At 44.5% G+C, this 24,517-nt stretch overlaps 1 protein-coding gene across 1 annotated transcript; it reads right to left on the reverse strand.

The window, feature by feature from the left end:
- Positions 1 to 9: 9 nt before the first annotated feature.
- Positions 10 to 23,797, reverse strand: LOC136439519 (polycystin-1-like protein 2). Its single transcript, XM_066434936.1, has 24 exons — positions 23,792 to 23,797; positions 23,072 to 23,233; positions 22,251 to 22,434; positions 21,455 to 21,576; positions 21,066 to 21,206; positions 19,337 to 19,436; positions 18,303 to 18,523; positions 17,906 to 18,154; positions 17,271 to 17,441; positions 15,393 to 15,603; positions 14,821 to 14,976; positions 14,342 to 14,457; positions 13,627 to 13,857; positions 13,096 to 13,266; positions 12,162 to 12,322; positions 11,587 to 11,746; positions 10,427 to 10,612; positions 8,269 to 9,447; positions 4,053 to 4,188; positions 3,319 to 3,539; positions 2,584 to 2,758; positions 1,449 to 2,410; positions 407 to 577; positions 10 to 180 (listed from the first exon to the last, which is right to left on the reverse strand). The coding sequence occupies exons 1-24, from the start codon at positions 23,795 to 23,797 to the stop codon at positions 10 to 12; spliced, it is 5,763 nt and encodes a 1,920-aa protein (XP_066291033.1).
- Between the last annotated feature and the right edge of the window lie 720 nt (positions 23,798 to 24,517).

Here is a 24,517-nt window from a genome sequence, read left to right on the forward strand (position 1 = left end):
GGAAACGTATTATGAAAAACGCAGTACCTTGGCATGATGGTTGAGAACGGATGGATGACCAGGCTCATGGATCTTGGTAGATGGAGGCGGTGTCTTATCAGCCAGCCTGAACATTTTCTTGAGACGATGGATCATGAAGTCTGTCAGTTCGTTCTCCCTCTTCAGCCTTCTTACATCATCCTAAGGAACAGAGAAAGTAAGACGTCATGCAATTGCAGTACTAGAGAATGGCACATAACTGTGGCGGCGTTGGTTGTACATTTGGATGGCTCATTAATTATTCATGAGCAACTGTCAGTAACGGCGCCAGAACCATGTCTACCGGCGCTGAAGATCAGGGCCCCTTCGCGAGAGCTAACGTGGAGCGATAGGGGTCCTGATTTAATGAGGGTGTGGGCTAGTATACCTTGACATGTTTGATGGAATCCACGAGTATAGCCAGGAACATGTTGACAATGACCAGCACCAGTGCCAGGATGAAGGTGAGAAGGAAGACACAGCTCAGCGGACTCGCCTTCAGCACCCAGGACAGGTCCACGTCACCGAGGAGAATCGCAAACATCATCTCTAGACTGGCCTATAGTCAAGTCAAGTCAAAGTTTATTACACAACGATTGTAACAGGTACAATGTAAGGCAAAAATAAAATACTACTGGCTACTTATATCAAACTACTTAAAGCTATAGGTAGGTTCTATACTATACAATGGTTAGGTTCTAGGCTGTGCAATGCTCCATTTCAAACTACACGAAGGCACAATCTATATAATATTATCACAGGTAGATGATATCAACAGGAGATACAATAGGGAGTCGTATATGTCAATTATACAATTACATGATGAGGAGATGAATGTCTTATACAATCAAATCGCTATTTCACGGATTATTTTTTGCATAGATGTATAGATATATTGGCCTAGATATACAGATATTGTTTCAGGATATGACATAAGTACACGAAAAGTCTCTGTTTTCGACTGAGGTAATGTTACATTTGTTTTGCCTTTAATTGTCTGCATTAACTTCACTCTTTCATCTTTATATGTTGGACATGCACACGAAACGCGTTAACGATGACATCGTTATTTCACCAAACGTTACTTAAAAGTTAGTTAAAGTCCTTCCCGCACCAGATGACGCATAGGGCGGCGCCCGTGCCCGCTTCAATAGCCCTTGGGCCTCACAACTTTATGCAATCAATTCAGCAAGGGGCTAGTCCACCGGTAGTGTTGTGTGTCGCGGCGTCTGCCATACTATTTCCAAGCAGAGAAATGAGCAGAGAAAGCAGTATGTACCATTTTTGGTTTTACTATGCCGGAGATCGAACTCAAGACCTGCCGGATGCAAGGCGAACACTCTGCTACTCATTTGGCCATTGTACCGGCCATGAACCAAACGTTATATCCTCGTAAAACTCTTTACTCTGTGCCAATAGTCTTTACCTACCTGGAAAGTCCCGAAGCCTGCAAGGGTCGTCCCGAGCAAGAGGTATGTGACCTGGCAGTACGCCAAGAAGATGACGAAGAATATGACGGTGAAGTGGACAAGCTCATTGGTCGCCCGCCTGATGACGTAGGTAAGCATGGCCATCCGTCCGTTAAAGCGCAAGAGCGTCAGAAACTTGACTATGGAGGCGAACACCAAACAGGCGAGGACGTGGCTGTAGATATCGTTCCACCATGCGGCGGACTGGAAATTCACGAAACCACCTCTTTCATTCAATCTATACAGAACGTCGTTACAGAAAGCCGTTCTTACTCCGTACAGCACAATGGCAGCTACCTCCAGAACAACGAACGGTATCTCAACGCAGTTCCAAAAGCTTCTGAAATATTCCCTCCCCTTTCGTCTAATCCTCCTTCCCTCACGTCCAATGAAATACAGCACGAACAGGCAGTACAGGGCTTTGCACGTGATGATCACGGGATCGACACCAGGCAGTCGGACACTTTGGATTCTGGGATACGTGGTGACGTCACCAACGGTTGTAAACTCCAGGACGACTGTCATAGAGACGAAAAGACTCGATGACGGGCTGTAGAGAGAAAACTCGACGAACACAGCTCGTGTATATTTGTCAAGCCAGGCTGTTTTCTTGAGACCAGAGATCTGCGTCTTGGCATGCTTGGCGTTGTTCTTTAAGATTACAGCGTATCCACCACCCCTGTAAAGATGCAATTCACCATAGAATGCCAACGAGGTTAAATCGACAGCGTTTTTATAAGTCCAGGGGCCAAGATCGTCCGTGTTAGTCTTCTTGGCTTGATTCGTAATGTTACTATGGTTACTGAGTTCTGTCTGAGTTCCCCATCCTTGCAACATGGGACGCGTGTCCTCATTGGTCCAGGAATAGTCCACGTTGCACTCCGGTACAGTTGTTCTCATCACCACAGGCATTGTGCAATGGCCTGTCATACAAATACAAGTTAAAACGTGATCAGATATTTTACATTTTATAAGTTGTTTTGCTTCAGTGTATTGTAGAATGTACCTTGGGAAATACAAGTGAAATACAATGACCATACGGCATACCAGTGTAATGAATATAGAAAATTTTGAGGGATCAAAAGTTGCTTTTTACTTGGAATAATTCTGAGCTGGCGTAGTCGAACCGTTCCCACTCGGAAAGAAGTCCCACCGGAAACGAATTTTCTATGACGTAACGGCACACTGGTGTCACTGTAGGTTACGTCAGGGTACAGGTTCGGTAGTAGTACCTCCTCCGCCCACGTCCACATACCGTCCGCCGTGTGCATCTGTGAGACAACACCATCATGTTATGATGTGACATAATCGGAGCTTTATATATTAACAGCAACAGCGAGGAGAAAGACGGAGCTACTATCTTCCAATCATATGGTGGCATCGTGTGGCGCAATCGGTAAGGTGTTTCGCTCAGAACCGAGAGGTCTCGTGAACGAAACCACTGCTATGCCCCGATGTTGTGCCCTTGGGAAATGCACTTTACACGACTTTCCTAGATCTTCACTCCACCCAGGTGTGAATGGGTACCTGACTTCGGTTGGGTAAGGTCGTATTGAGGTAACCTGCTGGCGCTGAATGGCAGCCGCCCAGACCCTTGCGACAGTTCCACAAAGTGCAAGTGTGGAGCAAATATGTATCTGCTGTGTATTATGTGATTGTAAAGCCTGCAGCAATTCAGCACTGGCTGCCATTGCATGGGTAATTTGTGACCAATAAACCATTATTATCATTATCAAAACGAAGACCCATCCGTTTCCACCGAGACGGGGGCTGATACAGACTTCTGGATCGCCCAAATCCATTACAATCTAATAGAATACTGATCACAAACCTCCTTGAACTGCCTGTTCTCCAGGAAGGTGTTAGTTACAGACCGGTGCAGGTAGTACGCATGACCGCCTCTGTTGTAGAGACTGACGGTGATGATGACGGCCAGGAACGCCAGGTGGAGTGCCGTGGTCCTCATCACGTCCTCCATCTTCAGCTCCTTTATCCTCACCTCACGGGCTGAGCGGAGCCGCTCCTGCTTCGGGGGCTGCAGATGAGGTCCTTCTATTGGATGAGATGGGGCTGATATCAGTGGTGTTTGTGACAGATATCTAGATATAACATGTTGAACTAAAGTTCCCTTGCTTCAATGGATGGATGCTTCAAACGTTATGATGTTTGATTTGATTTATTGAAATTTCAAACAGTACAATACACGTGGGCCACAGGCAGCTGTTGTTGGTGTCGTGGCCCACACACAAAACAATACACAGCACGTAAACTACAAATAACAAACAGTCGATAAATACAGTCTAAAAAGCAGCATGATAAGATATAACATAACTACTGCTTCATATTAGGTATAGTCACTGGTTCACGCGGCTTGAAATAGGTTAGTAGAATGAGATGTTGTAGTTGTCCATTGCTACAACATAGACATACCAGAACATAACGTATGCCATTGGAATATGTATGATTAGCTGGTGTGTTACGCCTAATGGCGGTTATACCGGCTATATAGATACAGATACAGATCATCAGTCTGTTTTTTTCTGAGAGGAAAAAAAAGGCACAAACGTTGGGTGTTTCTGTCAGGAGCTTCTGCCTCGGGATCCTCGTCTGCACCGAGCTGATTATTGTCGTCCTCTTTTTCTGTTTCTTCCTCGTCAGACTTCTTTACTATGAGCGACACCAGGGCAGCCATCACGACCACCTACAACGGGACGCGAAGCGGACTGTTAAGCCCCTGTCACACTTGTGCGTATGGACAAGCCCGCAGGAGTTGCGTATTAACATGTTTTTGTTTTAGGTTAATTTTGCAGCCGAATAAGTCATTTCTTTTGTTCGATAACTAGGCTGCACAACGGTGGGTCAAAGTAGAAAATAACTTCTTCCCAGCAAACTTTACATAAACCCAAAAAAATGCTCATGCGCAACTCATACGCACTTGAATATACGCACAACTGTGACAGGGCCTTAATAGATAGTGAAACAGCCATTGCGCACCAAAGAAGAAATCACCGAGGCAAGTGACACGCTTATTATCTTCACCGATGAACTCGGGAAGATTATGTTTTTGGTTGAGCCGGCTGTTCGGTGGGTCTGTATGTATGTCAAGAGCATAACTCGGGAAACTTTTGATGGATCTTCATGATATTTGGTAGGTATGTAGTGGTTGTGCAAAGGAAGGTCAAGTCCAAAAATAGTTTACCTGGCGTGTTCCAACAGTACTGCAGCGGACTTTTAATTTTTTTGTGTTTGTATGTAGGCAAAAAAAGTGACGGAAACGTTGATGGATCTTAATGATTTTTGGTAGGTAAGAAGCGGCTGTGAGAATGGAGGTCAAGTTTAAAAAATGATTTATCTGGCGCTTTCCTACAGTACTGTAGCAGACTTTGAGTGTGTGTGAGTTTGTATGTCGCCAGGATAACTCGAGGGGCTGTTGACGGTTGTGCATGATATTTAGTGGATAGGTAGGGGTGTCAAAGAGGAAGGTCAAGTTCGATAATGGGCCTCCCAGCGGGTATTTGAGGTACTGCAGCGGAGCTTCAAAGTTTGAGGCCAAATTTTTTGGAGGCGTCAGGTTCATGATTTTTAGGTGGTAGATAGCTTCTGGGACGGCAAGTGAGTGGTGTAAATTGAGGGCCCCTAACTGCTTGTTTGGAACTGCAGTTGGCGTTTTTGTTGTTACCTTTGGAGACGAATAACTCCAGCAGGGATTGATGGATTATCATAATTTATGGCATGTGGATAGTTTCAGTGATGCTTTACATAATTAAATGTTTATCATGCAAATAAGGAGATAGTTTGCATAATAAATGAGGAAAGTTTATTAATCCCCCGAAAGCTTGTATTCAAATTTCATGCAAGTGCTATTGTAATGATTTTTAAGTGGTGTATAGCTCTTGGGGCAGGGAGTAAGTGATGTAAGTTTAGACCCCCTAGTGGCTTGCTTAGAACTGCAGTGGGCTTTTTTGATGTTACCTTTGCAGGCGAATAACTCGGGAAGGGTTTGATGAATTTGCATTGTTTTGGACAGGTAGGTTATTGAGGTAATGTTTAACAAATATAGACGGATGAAATTGTAATCAGGTTCTAATTAAGTGGTGATAGAGGCTTTTTTTATAATTGCGTTAAAGTGCCTCTTGTCGACCTATATCTAAGGACAACACCTGCTTGTCAACAGGGCTGTGTAAAAAGATTGATGCTCTCTGGTGACCTCACTGTCACCGGTCAAATTACACTCCCGCTGTGAATGTAGCTATTATCAACAAACACAGGACTGTGCGGGGGCAAGTCAAAACAAACTTTGGACACGGCTTTTATCTATTCGCCATTCTGTTTCAACTGCTCACGTGTGTAAATACAGGGCATGTTGCAAGAATTCTTTGCACAACATTTATGAGAAAACAAAAATGAAAATGTTGGCGATCAATGCATATAAGGAATTACTGTATGTGCAAGCAGCAGGCACTACAGAATGCATTATTCTAAGCTTTATGTGGTTTGTAAATGCCGTTGTATATACCACACTGGAAGTGGACCACAATCCTTCGTAGATGAGAGTAAGAAAAGGTTCTTGGCTTCTTGCACAGATAGTGAACATCCTCAAAACCAGGATAATCTTCAAAACAGACCCACGCTACCCATCAGGAGCGTTGCACGTCTTTAGGACCAACCCAGAAGCACACGAGCACAATATGCAACACCTGACTGAACTCCCCTCCAGGGTGTTTCACATTAAAGACAGAGACACAAAAAAAGATATCCTAAAACAGTAACAGGTCTCACAAATCTAACTGTCTCAAAAAAAAAACAGGTGAAACAGGAGGCTTGAGAGAGATATTGTCAATAGCTGTAGGGCAAGAGTCATGGTCACTGCCAACGTTAACGTTTCAGACGAAATTGTTAAGGGCGAATTCGCAACAGTAGGTGGGTATTGACAACACAGGTCATGATGTCCACACCATCCTCGTAAAATTCGACAGTGAAAGCAAGTACAAGAAAGGTTTACCGAAATGCGGTACCCATCAAAAGACAATGGTCAGTTCTCCAATGGTTACGGCAAGCGGACGATCCAAGCACGAGAACAGTACCCTCTGTATTTGGCATGGGGCTGCACATAAAGTTTAAGGTAAATCACTGGACAAAATTGTTGTCCCCTATGAGCGCAAAGATCGTTTGTTCCCAGGTCAGTTATATTTTGCCTGAAGTCGTGTTGAGTTTGAACGGATTGTATCTATTGGGATTTAAACCGTATGCAATTACAATACTGTAAACCAAAATATATGTTCTTAAAGAAATGGAACGCCTAGAACAGCTGCCTGTGTTAAAGGTTACACAGCAACCTAACACAGAATACCACGATACTTGCATTAATGTTAAGTTCCTGAATATACTCCTACGCCGAACATCTAGAAGACATGAGAGCTGACAGATCAACACAACCGGTCGATGTCTTCTGTTTCGTGGAAACCTTCCTGAATGGCCAATAACAGACTAAACATTTTCTACCACAAGCAACGACATTTAGAGCAGACAGAAATGGAACAGGAGGAGGGGTAATGACTGTTGGTACACAAGACGCCAATCCTACACACCTCCGTATTTCAGCCGATGGAGTGAAGTGCATAGCTACAACAGTCACCAAACTATCGACCACAGTCAACAGCATTGACATCTACAAACCACACTCCTTACCTGAAGCAGCCTTGATCGATAGATTACAAAAAGTCATACATTTAACTTTCAAGTGACATCTTGACAATTTTCCTTGGATATTTCAATTTCGACCTCTTCCTCCCTAAATCCTTATTATCTGTAACGGGACAGTTCAAGCTCCCACCGCTGACAATAGTACCCTTCTATACCACGTTTACGTCCGTAGACATGTACAAGACAATATCAGAGTTACTGTTATGGACACATATTATACAGACCACGACATGGTCTGTGTTGCCTTGATGATATAACAATTCAACAACAAACTGCTACTTAAGGTAATACTGCCCATATACACAAAGCTACATCTTTAACATGTTCTCCCTTGGCACATCATAATTCGAACGCTCTTCTAACAACAGCAATTATACTTACCTAGGCATTGATTGTAATACTGTATAAATTTCCTATCTGTTCATTTCCCACTGTACGTAACACACACATGTCAATTGATAGACTCAAATTAATGTATGAGGTAACATTCATGAACATAATAGATTTTTAAATGTAATAACTCTATAAAACACTCTTTATAGAAACCCTTGCTTATTCGGCGAAGATATGTGTTCGTGGAACTCTAGTTAAAGAACTAAATCTACAAATATCAATATAATGGTATAAAACCTGGTGTTCTCAGTCCTATCGTTAATAACTTCTTCCCAGCAAACTTTACATAAACCAAAAAAATGCTCATGCGCAACTCATACGCACTTGAATATACGCACAACTGTGACAGGGCCTTAATAGATAGTGAAACAGCCATTGCGCACCAAAGAAGAAATCACCGAGGCAAGTGACACGCTTATTAAAGAACTAAATCTACAAATATCAATATAATGGTATAAAACCTGGTGTTCTCAGTCCTATCGTCACTGACGAAAGACAGTGGATGCTGTCTGAAACGTCTGACTGTTTCAAAATCTTATCTAGTTGCTTGAGTAATTATGTTTGGCGTAAATATCAATATATTACATATACAACGTTAAGATTAGAAATGCAGAGAATTTAGTACTGTGACCAGTTTAGTAGAGGGTGACAAGAACTGATGGTAGAATAGCAAGAAGAGACTTACTTTAACCGGTTGCACAACCAACGCATCTTGGAAGAAGGACATCAAGAAGGTAACCAGCCATTGCGAGGACTTTTCGTACCCCCACTCCAGTGAATATAGTATGGTAAAGAATCCTGACATCATAGCTCCGCCGTACACTAGGACGTAGGCTATCCATAAGAACCAATGCGGTAGCAGAAACGGCTTCTTCTTTTTCTTCGTTGTTTGTTTCTTCTGTTTAGTCTTAGGTTTTTCCTTCTTTTTCTCTGATCTTTTGTCCTCTTCCTCAAACCGTTTGGCCTCTTCAAACCGTGCTACGCTTTCTTCTAGGCGCACGTGGAGAGGTTTTAGTTGTTTGCCTTCAGCGGTGTCAACTTTGTCGAGCAACTCGGTTGATGCCGACTTGATTTTATCCATGGTGACGTCAGTCTCATCATAGGGGACGATTGACTTTGACCTTGGCAATGATGACGTGCGTTTGAGGGTTCGTCTACGCTTCTCTGATCCACGAGGGGGAGGCTCAACCTTAGATGGTTTGTTTCGGACTCTTCGTGTACCAGTATTTCGCACAGTGCGCGTTTCGTCAATATCATTTTCTTGGAGACTGTCTTCCAATGATGCAGCCAAACTCGTGGAAACGTAGGTTGGTTCCTTATTTTGAGATGCAATCGTGTCTCTAGACCGTCGCCTCCGGAGTGTCTTTGTTTCTCCCCCGTGTAGAATCCGCACTTGCTGCACAACATTACGTGGTGTAGACGTTTCAGCTTCTGAAGTCTTTTGTCCCGACACTTCTTCATTTCTATCAACCACTGGCGCTAGTGTTTGCCCTCCATTTTGTCCATTTTCTGAGTCACCTCGCTCTTGCTCTTCCCTTGGTGGTTGATGGCTGAGACAGTCGGTTTGGGGATCTTGTTCTGTTGTAGTCAAAGATGCAGACACTTTATGCGGTGACCCTACATCTTTTGTAAGTGGCCCTTCCTCGTCTTCTGTTCCCTTTGAAGGCTCCTTGTTGTTTTCTACCTCCTCGTGGGATGTCTTCTCATGGGGCTTCTCGGTGTCTCTTTTCGTCAATGATGACGAACTGGTTGCTTTGATATTTTTGCCGTAATTCCCTTTGCTTGGAGCCACCTGATCCTTGGCTCGTAGCTTGCGGAAGATGTTGACCACAAGGAGGTTGACAGGTAGTACGACGAGTGTGCTCTGTAAGGCAATGAACAGACATCTTTAATTGTAGTTTATCAGTAATAAAACTGCCCCAATGAAAACGTTGACGAAATGATGATAGAAGCAATTGATGGTCCATTTTGACTAAAGAAAAAAGCCTGTTAATGACATTTGGACATGATACTGTTGCTTGTTGGGGTGTCCCTGTGGTGTAATGGTCTGCGCTTCTGTTACTAGCCACATCTGGTTCAAATTACGTGGACCAGAAGGACCGGGGTTCAAGCCCCAGGTAGGACACCTCTGGACAAGAGGCGCATTGAGTCATACCAAAGACTTTATACAAATGGTACATACATGCACTTCTGAAACAGTTTGGAAGTTAAACACACTCCACTGCCAGTGGAATAGCCCCCTGCTGCAGTGATTGCACCACATTGTGGCCCAGGGCTATGAAACGGAGATGGGCACCGCCCCATACACCTTATGGTGTGGGAGGCCTAGGATTTTAACTTTTTAACTGTTGCTTGTTAGTAATGTAACAGTGTTACATTATGATACATGTATAACAGGAGACACTGTCGATGTTAATGATGGCGATAGTATGTGCCTTGCACAGATAACTAATTTTGATCTACTTAATACATAAATATGTAGGAACTAACATTACATGTTTAGCTATGATAAACATAGTGGAAATGTTAATGCAGGCCCTGTATAGGGGCGACTAAGATTCTGTTGCTAGCATCTCCCAGATTTGTTCTGAAAACCTTCAATAAGTAGACAAATGATTGATCAAGTAGTAAGAGGCTCTATTTAATGCTACGGTCACATTTCAAATCCGGGGCCCGGCCGGGCAGTCTTTGGGAACGAAAAGTATAATATAAAAGACAACAAAAACACAAAACGTACCCAAAATTATTTAAGAGCGTAGCTTGTCTAAATTTATTGACATACACTTTGATTTTTGGCCGGGTGCCGGTTAGGAAATGTGACCCTAGCATAAGAGCATTGCCACCTGTATGCTGATGGACAGCTCTTGATACGTGATGGAGAACAGTCCGAGGTGTAGACCAGGTGCGTCCGGGTCCAGCGGTGCCTGGTAGAACATGCAGCTGGTGATCATGCTGGTGAAGAGTAGGAGTAGGCAACAGGACGCCCGCTGCACACGGGTGAACGTGCTCCGGGTGGGCCGGGACAGCACCTGGCGGGGGAGAACATACAGGTAGATCCGTCTGGACGCAATGTAAAACCGTTAAGCCGGCGTCACAATTCTATTATTCAATGTTTTATTCAGTGTTTTATTCAATAAAAAAAGCCTTCGCAGCACTCAGCTGAGCACTGAATTGTGGTTTCTGTACATTTTCGCCTTCATTTACACATATATTTACATAAGTAGCATTGCACTTTATACATTCAAGCGAACGTCGGCCGAGTTTGTAGATCGCCCGAAGCTCGCCGAATGTCAAAATCGCCCGAGCGTCGACCGTATTTTCCAATGAAAATCTCGGGCGACATCCGTCGAACACTAAAAACTAAAAATCCCCCATCAGATGGTACCATCTCTTGGACATGGATGAAGTCAGTATCGACTAACCTGGTAAAAGGCCGATATTTGGATCAGCTTTGATTTCTAAAAATCGCCCGAAGCCCGCGTGATCGACAGGACGTCGGCCGTACTTCGTCGGCCGAAAATGCACATCTGAAGCTTGCCAACACGTCGGCCGAGCTGAATTTCTTATTTGTGACGGGGGCTTTACAGAAGCAGTGTTTCAGTAATGCTTAGGTCCCAATTGGAAAAGGGGCCTCGCCGGGTAGGTGACAGGCTGTTTTGGCACTTTCGGACGTGACCCCTACGTGGCCCCGCGGAACACCTTGCGGCCACCGGGCTATTTTTGGACCCGGCCAGGACCCCGAATCATTTTAGCCCAGATTTAAAATCAACGCGGGATCCGGTAACAAATAGACGCCCTGAGCTAATCGTTCGAACGGTCCACCGGGACAAATTTGCGGCTTAAGGGCCCGGCCGGGACTTCATCCGCCCCCCCCCCCCTACGGGCACCGGTGCAAATGAGGCCGTAGCATAAAGGCTATGACATCAAACAGCAAAATAGGACTGTTTTAAATATATTGTGCAGTTAAGGATAACTCCCTCTTCTACATTGTTACTGTACGAACCGACATCCATAGATGCCCATCGGTCATGTTCTTGCGAGAGTTGGAGACGAAGAGGTTCTGGAACTGCAGGACGTCCTCCTCTCCTGCCGCCGGTAGGAGGCGCTCCACCACCCCGTCCCCCTCCTCCACCGCCAGCCACTGGCCACAGAAAAAGTAAGACCTGCATAAATGTACAATTTGGAATGAGTTTGGCGTATTGCATAGACAGATCCATTTTAAATACTCTTTGTTACACAATATTTTCTGTTGTCTTTGTTCACCGCACCCAATCTCTTTGCGAAAGACAATTGCAAAGACATGAATCAAGTCAAGTCAAGTCAAGTTAAAGCCTTTATTTTCTTTCGAATGATAGTTCGGCCACATGGCCACTTTTCAACATGATCGAAGTGGAGGGGGAGAAGTCACGGATAAAGAGTACAAAAGAAACTTTACATGAACTATATCAACACAATCATAAATAAAAAGTCAAAATAGATAGATAAATAGATACATGAATACATCATTACGTACATCATTAAAAGACATTTGCGATAAAGTCTTACTGTTAAAATGTTACCTCTCTCTTTGTGACTCACCGCTTCTCCGTTTGCAGATCTGTGATGATGATCTTATCAAGGAACCATGACGCATTGCGGCCCTTGCCTGAGTTGTCGTGCCAGATGCGGAGGTACTGCAGGTTGCCTAGGCAACGTGGGAGGCTCAAGAGAAAGTTGTTCACACTGCCGCGATCAAAAACCTGTGGTGAAAGTTGCAGTGTAATGTATGTCAGTAAAAGGTACTGTGAAAATAAGTTTTAGCATGTACATTTTGGCAGAGTTGAATGGGCTACACATGTGTTTGAAAATTTCAATAAACAGTAAACAATTCAATAACCAAGTTAGTAAAACGGTAACCGTTCACTTTCATATTAATCTTCCGTACCTTGCCTCAATATTTACGCTTTTTCAAATTCAAACTTGAAAGCTAAAATATGTATTAGATGGTCGCGAAAGTAATTACTAAGATATTCAGATTCACTGGTTGTTTCCATGGAAAGGCATGTAGTTACACAATTGAGAATGCCGAAACTTTGCAATTCATTAAAGGAGTCCTAAACTCCAGAAGGCGGTATTGTTTTCCACTAGATTATGCATCAATTGATACATAATCAGCCGACTTTTTACAGAATTCCGTTTGTGGTAAATTTTACCAGGTGTGTTTTTTAAAACGGCCAATTTTTGATAAGATATAAAAGAACACATAGCAAGACGAGTTTTTCTTAACCCCCATGACATTCTTTTTGTAATCTAACTTTTGTCAGGCCTTGTCAGGCACATGGTATTAGGCCATAGGCTGAGGTTGTTTAATTTTATTAATCAGAAAATAGAGGGCCACCTGGGGAATTCGGTAGAATACTGAATGCTTTTTGATGCACACGGCACTAGTGGGTACTTTATCGTATATTGTAAAAAGTATTCATTTTTACTTCCTCCCTATGGAGTTTAGGACTCCTTTAAGGTTGCGGAGTACCTTCTTCCCCTTGTCGTCTAGTCTCCTGGTGCCGGTGTCACCCTTCTCACTTGACAGAACGAATCCAATATTAGACCGGGTCCCTGCGTCCTTGCGCATGCCCGTGTAGACTGCGACCTGGTAGTGATACGAGTGTCGGATGTCGTTGTCGATAAGCGGTGACACGCCCCACTAAGGATGGTGAAGGAAAAAAATTATTATTCAAATGCTGAAAGCAGACAAAACTGCCTGTTGGGAAGTACGCTTGAAGAGAGAACTGACAGCCAATGTTTGCGTTCTTAACGCCAGTCGTAAAAGCACATAGTATGGTATTTACTTTCTTCCAATTTCTGACAAACAGACGATTGTATCATATCCGTATAAACACGATTATATCTGTAACCAAACGTGGTAATAACAATAAATGCAGAGCATATAATGATTAAAATTCCTGCTTTATTGAATACGCAAATATACGTTTTATGTGTCACATTGGCAATGATCATAGAGCAATAAAGTTTTCATACTTAAGATAAAGAGTTTTCAGGTTACCTTTACGATGTCTTTCCGGTCCGCCCTCCTGGCAAGCCCGACGACAATGAAGTACAACCCGATGATTGAGAGGACGGTAGAAAAAACCGGTGCGTTGTCACTCAGGGATGCGAACTTGGAGAACACCGTAGAGAAGTCGATAGTGTTTGGAGGGACGACGAAGTCACTACCGAATGACGTCAAATGAGTGCAGAGGCACTTCGTTGTTCTCGCCGTGGACATGGGGCTGACCTATCAGAAATAACGATAACTCAGGAGTCCTTTAACGTCAAACTTTGAACCCATATGAAATCTCACCAATCATCATCGTTCTGATCTGTTTCAACATAACACAAGTACCTGTTTTTTTTGTTTTTAATCAGAAACAAGATACACATGGACATGGACATGGTGGCGCAAGTTACTGAACAAACGTAACATAAATAAGACAAGATATGACTGAAGTGAGGCGTATCAAATTAATGAAAGTAACAACGCAACTGAATCATTAAATATACAAAGTAATTGAAATATGAAATACATAATACATACAACTGTACCGACCCTTGATTAATGTAAGGTAATATTTGCCTGTTGCTTAGACGTATCTTTTTTGGTTTGCCAGGTTGTAGCCGTAATGCTCAGAGTCACCGAGAGTCTTGACTCATATTAACCATCATTTAAGTCTATATCAACTTTTTATGTCAGTACCTATTTTAAGTGCAAGAAAACCTACCCTGCAGCCGGTTTGTCGCCACATTTCCGTGTGCGTGTCCCAGTACCTGCACCCTGACGTGAACGTTGCCACTCGGACCGTAAGGTTGGAACCTGGAGGGTCTTCTTCTGGTGGGACTGTAACATGTAACGGATACAAACATCATGTACTTATTTCTCTGTGACAGCGCGGCATTTCTATCAGAGACAAATACTGAAAATAAATGTATAAAAGAGTAGGGGCATGCCCCGGTGTGAGCGGATCAAAACATTCCGGCCTAAATGGGGTAGGGAATTTCCCGACAAGCCTTCATAACCAGTGCTTCTCCTAATGGGTCAGTGGAAGTCATGCTTGTCTCCGAGCATTAATGTTTCTAGCTGACCTAGGGTGAAGAGATGCTGCTACAGTAAGAATTAGTTCAGTGCTTTGATGAGTGACCCCCTACGACCTTGCACTGAGCGAGTTCGTTAAAAAAAAAGAAGTTCACCAAAGATTCCTACCTCTTGCTTGTAGGCCGAGATAGTAGGTTCCCTTCTGCAGGTGTGCGGTGTCCGGGATGAACAGGGTGTGGGACAGCTCATCGGCCGCCTCGTGATCCACGCTCTGCCATGTCTGCAGCATGTCGGCTGCTGTGGTGTCGTCCACGGCCCACATGTCTGTAAAAACACAGGTTGGAGACCAACATAAATGTCTGTGTAAACGCAAGTTGGAGACCAAAATTTCAGTATTAAACTTTTGCTGCGGTGGAGTCATCCACGGCCCACATATCTGTAAAAACACAGGTTGGAGACCAACATACATGTCTGTGAAAACGCAGGTTGGAGACCAAAATTCAGTATTAAACTTTTGTGACGATCTATCTACGGTTCCTATAACGTCGCCCTACGAGGTGTGGACGACGTTTTTCTTCTTTGTTATTGTCTCTTGTAGTTATGACTGTAAGCTAGTAGACTACAGAGGCCACATTCAAGTACAATTGCCTACGACTGAGTGATGCTCAGACGACAGTGGTAGCAAACACAAAAGATTCCATAATGTAACATATTCAAATAAGATATTTCAAATGTCATACTCGTTCTGTTCTGGTAGTTCTCTGTCACACGGGGTATGGTCGCACGGAAGTCGAAGTCCCACGGGGTCGCCTTGCCCCCTCGCCGTAGGTACACCGTTAGAGTCACGGTGGGGTCTTCGGGGTAGACGAGAACGTGTACTGAGCTGTTGTCTGTGGGTACTCGGAACGTCACGCTGAAGATCTTTAGCCATGGGAAGGTCAACTCTGTGAACTGTTCAAACATTGTATAACAAGAGTTCTACGACCTCATACCTTCGCCAAATGATTTTAACCTAAATATGACTAACGTATTAGGAGTGTTAATCATCAATTATAAATCATACCAGTTGATCGTCTTCACCCAAATAACATAAGTTGTCCAAAGTATGAGCTTAACAAAGAATGTTATGCTAACATTTATCAATTATGCTAATGAGGTCCTTATTAGCATAATTGATTCAATGGTGTCCACATTCACACAACTCCCAAATGCCACAAGTATGAAATTGCCGTCCGTCATTTACTAGTATGGAATTACAGTAGTTTCTCATTAATTATGCAAATTAGGCCTACATTTGCATATTTTCTATCTATCAACATTCCTATCTTCCTCGGTTACAAATGTCACATATTTGAATAGTCATATCATGGAACACAGCGGGTTTTAAAAATTACCTCATTAATTATGCAAATAAGAATCTGATTTGCATAATCATCATCCAATCATACAAAGCATCTACACACCAAAAATCATGACCATCCATTAAGCCCACCTTGAGTTATAGTGTTTTCTCATCAATTATGCAAATGAGGTCTTCATTTGCATAGTTGATATCTATTTATATTACATCCACCCTTCATCAAATACTTCTTCAGCAATACGTATCCATACTACATGTACACCATACAGTATGACGTATACTAATAAATCACCTCTTGTTTCCCTATATAACATGGTTAACTCACCTACCTTGAACACCGTCCTATCCCCATGCTGTGACACACGACTACTGATTGTTCTTCCGTAAGGCAGCTGTATATCCAATTTTGGTCTGCTTCCACCAAATTCCACACCACTATCTGCTATGCTGCTACCTTTCTCATACCACTGCCTTGAGCGACAAGCCAATTTGTCTCAGCAACTATTTAGTTTCCTGCCTCCCACATGACAACTACCACCCCTACGACCCCTACCACTTATCCTTGACACCTCGAAACAACACCGCCACACGTCCCAGCCATAACATTTACTCAAGCATACAATATAACACATTTTTACGCTTTTCTCGTTAATTATGCAAAGTACTTCGCCCAAAATCTAATCATCTTGAGATTTCCCACATACACATCAACACACCAAATACGACAACAATCCATCCAGGCGTTCTCGACTTATTCTGTTCACTAACAGACACACAGACAAGCATCAAAACATCGACTTCTTGGCGAAGTCAATTATGTACAATGCTTTGGACACATCAATGCAAATTTACATTTGTATCCAAATCACATTGTGGACCACAAGAACATTTGCAGGCATTTGCATATTTAGCATTATTTTGTCCATAATGGCAGTCAGTACCTCCCTCGATTAAACTGTCCCTGTGGTGGTGGTCTGCGCTTCTGTCACTAACCACATCTGCTTCAAATTATGAGGAGCCAGAAGGCCCGAGTTCGCGCAAGGGTAGGACACGTCTGGATAAGATGCGCACTGAGTCATACCAAAGACTTTATAAGAATGGTACATACTTCTGAAACAGTATGGAAGTTAAACACACTCCACTGCCAGTGGACTAGCCCCCTGCTGCAGTGATTGCACCCCAGTGTGGCCCAGGGGTACCGGAACGAAGATGGGCACCTAGCCTTATGGTGTGGGAGGACTTTAACTTTTTTAACTACCTGGGATGAAAGCTCTCCCGGGTTGCTCAGTTCGATCGCCACCTCGTCCCGGAGGTCTCGCATCAGCAGCTCGGTGCCGTTCTGAGTCCGGAACTCCAGCGACAGGACCTGTGACTTGACCAGCGCCGCGCTGTCCACATAACTGTGCGGGTTCTTCGGCATGGCCAACACCTGACAGAAAAAAAACACACGACGATTTGACACATCAAAACTGCACCGTAATTGGATGTACTGAAAGTGTTTCAATGACAACAAGCTACCCGCCCCCCCCCAAAAAAAAACATAGCACGTTCAGGTCTAAGATAGACAAAAACGGAAGTTCTGCTGCAGTGCCAAGGTCACATACTAGGAGACCCAAAATCAAACCTGACCTTTGTCTTGTCAACACCTACCAACATATCGAATATGATCTTAATCCATCCAGAGGTTCTCGAGTTATGCTGACTACAATAATCCGGAAACACAAACACACACACACACACACACACACACACACACACACACACACACACACACACGCGCGCACACACACACACACAGACACGCACACACACATACACACACAGACAGACACGCACAAAACAATATCTCCATTTCATGGAGATAAAAAGTGTTAACAATGAGATACAATGTACCTTAGAATCCACAAGAACGCCCGTTGTGTTCATGTCGGCAAACATGACGTCTTGCTCGGGTAAGAAGAAGGTGCCGCTGATAGTGCGCATGCTCCTGTTCGTCACGGCGTACGGCTCGTCTCGCTGGAGCTGCATTTCCAAAGTCGACGACTTCAGCTGCACAGGGGGCGCACCTGGCAGAACCCGCTTGAACAGAGTACTCGCCACGTTTTCAACTGCGGCTAGAGCCTGTTGTGCGACAATTTTTGCCTATTGGGGAAAATGTCAAAATTTTTTATTCGTCGTCATTGGCATCTACGTATGCAGCAAATTTTTCAAGCAGTTTCCCCAACATTATATCATATATAATATCATATCATATCCTAAAATACAAAGACAATAAGACTTTGCACCTTACCGTGCGTCGTTTTCTGATAACTTCTTCTACGTTCTCTTCATCTTGGTCCTCTTGTAGATTTGCCTCGTTCGTCTCTGCTTCTTCGTCTTTCGGCTTACTTTCGAGGGGCGTGTCTGTTTCTTCTGCGTCTTCGTCTACCCCGAGTTCCTCTGGTTCCAACACAATGCCTTCTACAGGCAGGACAGACGCTTGGAGAACATTACCGAGGCCTCCTATCAAATCTACAGGGAGAAAAACGACCTCTGAAAATGTTGTTGCTGTTGTTCACCTTGTTCGTCGCCTAGGGCATGGCACACAGGTCAGCAAGTTTCCTTGTTGTTTCCGTAGCAGGGTACATTTGTATATTATTTTGTAACTACTGTATGTCAAAAGCGGTGGAAGACGAAATACATTTTATCTCAAACTGCCCCTTCAATGATCGGAAAAGAAAAGCCACCAAAACTTACCACAATTTCCAAACGTTTACTGACGAAAAGAAAACTAGAACCCTGTTAACCTCCCAAAACCTACTCATTACAAAAAAAGCGGGACACTTCGTCTTCCACTGCTTCCAAAAAAGAAGTCAAACCCAAAAAGCGTAGTAGTTTTTAGAATAGCCATGTGTTCCTCTTGTCAACATTGTTAACTCGTACTATCTGTACAGTATACCCTTGCTATGTATTGTTTCATGTTGCAATTTGCCCTCTGGCAAGAACTTGCAAATGAAATTATCATTATTATTATTACAAGGAAGGGTTGCTATCCTTTCCCCGTAAATGTGCCTGAGACACCTCGAGCTCCTCGAACACGGTACCTTCATTTTACGCGTCCCTTCCGAAAGACGGGTGCATCCGCAACCGGGACGCCCTTTCCCAGGGTTTGAACTGGGCCCTCCAAGTTATCAACTAATTGGAACCAGTTGAGCTACTGGGGCATCCCTTTCTGGAAACATTACCTAAAGCATGTCAACAAAGTTCGCACTACCTTTGACCGGTTTCCACTGTTACGAACGTTACAGTCGCATTGTTGCTGGGACAAAAATGATGACGACTCACCGTTAGCGGCATTCCTGACGTCATCTGTGTCAGTTTCGTCCTCCGTAGCGAAGTTGGACAAGGCGCTCACCATGTCCGTTAACACGTCCACCACAGTGAGCTGAAGAAATATGGATTTAAACAATAGATACAAAGCACGTATAACAGACATTATATTCAACAGCTGTGACGAATGTAGCTTTTGCACGGGGGTACGGAAACTTTTGCGCGGGGGTACGAACACTTTTGGGCGGGGGTACGGACACGTTTGCGCGGGGGTACGGACACGTTTGCGCGGGGGTACGGTCACGTTTGCGCGGGGGTACGGACACATTTGCGCGGGGGAACGGACACGTTTGCGCGGGGGTACGGACACGTTGCGCGGGGGAACGGACACGTTTGCGCGGGGGTACGGACACTTTTGCTCGGGGGTACGGACACTTTTGCGTGGGGGTACGGACACTTTTGCACGGAGGTACGGACACTTTTGCACGGAGGTACGGACACTTTTGCACGTGGGTACGGACACTTTTGCGCGGGGGTACGGACACTTTTGCGCGGGGGTACGGACACTTTTGCGCGGGAATACGGACACTTTTGCGCGGAGGTACGGACACTTTTGCGCGGGGGTACGGACACTTTTGCGCGGGGGTACGGACACTTTTGCGCGGGGGTACGGACACTTTTGCGCGGGGGTACGGACACTTTTGCGCGGGGGTACGGACACTTTTGCGCGGGGGAATACGGACACTTTTGCACGGAGGTACGGACACTTTTGCACGGGGGTACGGACACTTTTGCGCGGGGGTACGGACACTTTTGCGCGGGAATACGGACACTTTTGCGCGGAGGTACGGACACTTTTGCGCGGGAATACGGACACTTTTGCGCGGGGGTACGGACACTTTTGCACGTGGGTACGGACACTTTTGCGCGGGGGTACGGACACTTTTGCACGGGAATACGGACACTTTTGCGCGGGGGTACGGACACTTTTGCGCGGGGGTACGGACACTTTTGCGCGGGGGTACGGACACTTTTGCGCGGGGGAATACGGACACTTTTGCACGGAGGTACGGACACTTTTGCACGGGGGTACGGACACTTTTGCGCGGGGGTACGGACACTTTTGCGCGGGAATACGGACACTTTTGCGCGGAGGTACGGACACTTTTGCGCGGGAATACGGACACTTTTGCGCGGGGGTACGGACACTTTTGCGCGGGGGTACGGACACTATTGCGCGGGGGTATGGACACTTTTGCACGGGGGTACGGACACTTTTGCACGGGGGTACGGACACGTTTGCACGTGGGTACGGACACTTTTGCACGGGGGTACAGACACTTTTGTACGGGGGTACGGACACTTTTGTACGGGGGTACGGACACTTTTGTACGGGGGTACGGACACTTTTGCACGTGGGTACGGACACTTTTGTACGGGGGTACAGACACTTTTGTACGGGGGTACGGACACTTTTGTACGGGGGTACGGACACTTTTGTACGGGGGTACGGACACTTTTGCATCATCATGGGGTACAGACATTTTTCGCGGGGGTACGGACACTTTTGCATCATCATGGGGTACAAACACTTTTTTCGCGGGGGTACGGACACTTTTGCATCATCATGGGGTACAGACATTTTTCGCGGGGGTACGGACACTTTTGCATCATCATGGGGGAACAGACACTTTTGCACGGGATTAGTAAAGTATACGGTAACCAAAAATGGTGGTGATTGTACCTGAGAACCTTCGTTGACCTCGTCAGTTCGCTGGGTGACAGCCTTCATGGCCGTTGCGTACTGCTGTACGGCACCAAGGTCCTGTACTCCACCTATGCTCTTGGAGGAGTCAGACAGTTTCTGTACCAAGCTACTTCGCATCTGGAATAATATGAAATGATTTCTAAAATGACCAAAGGTCTGGTAACAACAACACACACAGCAAACACACAAAGAGCAAAATATATTGTTTGTTTGTTTGAACCTTTGTTTATTCATGATAAGCTCAAATCGGCACGCAGGCCGCTTTTCATTGAGGTCATGAGGGAAGAGGTAAGGGTCAGATACAATATAACAGAGATACACAGTCATATAACACCGTGAAACGTGCAACTCGTGGCCCCACTCACCTCAACCCTCTTCGTTTTTAACTGGGCCTCCTCCTCCTCTTGCCGCCTTGTCTGCTCCTCTTGAAGCTCTCGTTCCCGGGCCAAGTCTTCCTCTGTCTTTCCCTCGGTGACGACACGAACAGCTATGTGAGACCAAGAGGCTGTTAGCTCATCTTGCCACATACGAGTTCTCTGTACCTCCAAAACTTCGTTGCCCCCCCTTATAGGAGTCCTAAACCCCAGAGGGGGGAGTTATTTTCCAATGGATGGTAATTTTAGGAAGTAGAAATGAATATTTTTTACAGTATGCGATAAAGTACTCACTAGTCCCGTGCGCATCCAAAAGCATTCAGTATTCTACCAAATTCCCCAGGTGACCCTCAGCCTATGTGTTTTTTACAATGTGCCTGACAATGCCTGACAAAAGTTAGATTACAAAAAGAATATCAGGGTGGTTCTTGCTATGTGTTCTTTTGTATCTTATTAACAATTGGCCTTCTTATTGTGCTTAACCACCCTCATTTACGCCGAAAATATCCACGTTTAATAATGTATATTTACGCATAGGGAATACACTGGTAGGGTCTGCAGGGGTTTAGTGAGAATCATATTGTTTTAAAAAACACACCTTGTGTAATTCACCACAAGCGGAATTCTGTACAAAGTCGGCTGATTATGTATTGATTGATACATAATCTAGTGGAAAATAACACTGCCTTCTGGAGTTAAGGACTCCTTTAATTGGCATACTGAATCCAACTGTCCTTGTTCACATCTTTCAACTGTTCATATAGATGGGAAATATGATAGGACTTACTTGGTGTTGTCTGCATCACTGTGCTAGTTTTGGCCACTTCAGTAGGTGTCAATGTGGTCATATTAAGGGTTGTGGTGTTTTCAGTTGTTATCAAAGTTTCCGTGGGCCCTTCTTCCTCTTCCACGTCACGTTCTTGGTCCTCTTCTGTCTCTAGCTGGCTGATTTCCTTCTCCGCTTTCTCCACCTGAAACATAAAGAAGACGAATCTCTAGTTAATTTTCCTGAAGCGAAAACCACAATATGTCCTTAGTAGTGAGACAAAAATATAAGCCCGGAATAAACGAAAATGACGTGTACCCTAGAAAATTTAATGATGTTTCCGATTGCGGTCCCGAAAAAGAATAGGGTCGGTTGGTATGGATTCTGTTGTTTTTTCTTCACTCAGATGTTGGTGTCATGATGTTTGAAAGAACCTTTGATTCGTAAGGAATCGTAATAGTCAGATCGATAATGTTATGTGCCTTACCAGCAGTGGACTAAAAAGGCTATGGCCGGCATATTTTTGCGAGTTGCTGAAGGTTAGACATCCAGGTAATAAGATACGCCAAAAATGATTACTCAAGCAACTGGATAAGATTTCGAAATTGTCTTCCCTTCATTAACATATCTATCCAGAGTTTTGGTAAAACCTAGTTATACCAGATCCTTCTTTAGTCACTGACGAAAGATAGCGGATGCTATCTGAAACGTCTGACTGTTTCAAAATCTTATCCAGTAGCTTGAGTAATTATTTTTGGCGTATTATTGCGAGTGACGGTCAGGTGACCGGAAACACAACATTTTTTTTCCTCGGCGGAAATGACGTGTTATGTACAACTCACCACTACAGCGTCATCACCCCCGCTGTTGAGGAGTGAGGCGACGCTGACGATGAGCTGTGTAGCGGCCTGGATGTTCCGGGACTGTAGCATGGACTCCAGTTCAGCACCGCCGACGACCTCCTCCAGTGTGGAGGTCAGATTCACGATCGGTTCAGGGTAAACCTGGACTCGGCGAGGTAAAAAAAAATTAGACAAGATGAACTAAAACAAAACACTGAGTCACTAACGGCCCAATCCAAGACATCTTGTGAAGTCTCCCGGACATAATAGAGATCATAGATCTAGAGTCGCGTAATTCTCACAGGAAGATTAAAGAGGCAGTCCACGTCCAGTTGGAACGTTCTGGGATGAACCGTACCGGAGGTTGGGAGCTGCCCAAGTCCTACTTACCCCTACTCCGCAAGGAGGCGGGGGAGGCAGGGAGATCTTCACAAGTCTCGGCCTAGTCTTGTGTTCTCGCGAGACTAGGTTACTCCGTGAACAAGACGTACAGAAGACGTCGAAAATTTGGAGGTGCGTATTTTTTATGTCACTATTTGAGGAATATTCTTGTAACTATTGGACAAGATTGTTTATATGTACATGTTATATATATGTTAATACTTTACTTTTGGAACCGCATCTATAAGCAGCGACACCTATAGCTGCAGTACAATATTAACCAGTCAGAAACGTCGGTGTGTGTATGAAGAATTTTGTTATCTAAATGTAGTGACATACCAACATGATGAAACCAATGACAACAGAAGATTGTTAAAAGGACAGGATAGTAGAAAAAAAATACACACAATGGGCTTGCAAAATATGTTGTAACATTCAAACATTTTAAAACTATGTTCTTCATCACGTTTACTTGCCTTTACTGGTATGATGACATCTGCAGACTCCCCTGTTACATCGGTTATGGTCACGACGATGTTATAAGTGTAGTTGTCCTTCTTCGGTCCCAGCTCAAATGGCGTCGGAGGGATGAAAGATTGCAGGCCGTAGTGGATTAACGCAAACTCTACGGCGCCAAAGTGGCGAGATTTGAATTCGTAAAAAAGTCCCTTCCCGTGATCCATTGCTGCATCTCGCGAGAGTCTGTCACTCTCGTCCCGCCAGTTCTTGCACCTGATTTGAAAGGGCGTAGCCAGGGCATATCCTGCGAACAATAATCAAGTACTCGATGACTGATTTTCCAATTATGTGGTTAATCTTAATATATCACTGCATGCAAAAATTATCCAGACTTGTATTTGAATCTATGAATGTGGCGAACGGCATGTACCTGATTTGGGTGTGACGTCACAGGACCCTCCGTATGGCGGGAGATTCGTAGAGAACTCGTACTCCGTGAAGCCGGCCTCGTATCCGCGCTGTTTCCCTGTCAGACGGAACCGGTACCACCTTCCGCCAACCAGCGATCCTCCTTTCAGCACCAAGGACGGGTTGGTCGTGCCTGGG

The sequence above is a fragment of the Branchiostoma lanceolatum genome, chromosome 8, assembly GCF_035083965.1.
Source record: "Branchiostoma lanceolatum isolate klBraLanc5 chromosome 8, klBraLanc5.hap2, whole genome shotgun sequence".
NCBI classification, from domain to species: Eukaryota; Metazoa; Chordata; class Leptocardii; order Amphioxiformes; family Branchiostomatidae; genus Branchiostoma; species Branchiostoma lanceolatum.

Coding starts and splice junctions, on each gene's coding strand:
- LOC136439519 (XM_066434936.1), bottom strand. Junction 13,858..14,341: donor GGCGACAAACCGGCTGCAGG/GTAGGTTTTCTT, acceptor TATTTCTGATAG/GTCAGCCCCATGTCCACGGC. Junction 11,747..12,161: donor GATCTGCAAACGGAGAAGCG/GTGAGTCACAAA, acceptor ACATTTATGCAG/GTCTTACTTTTTCTGTGGCC.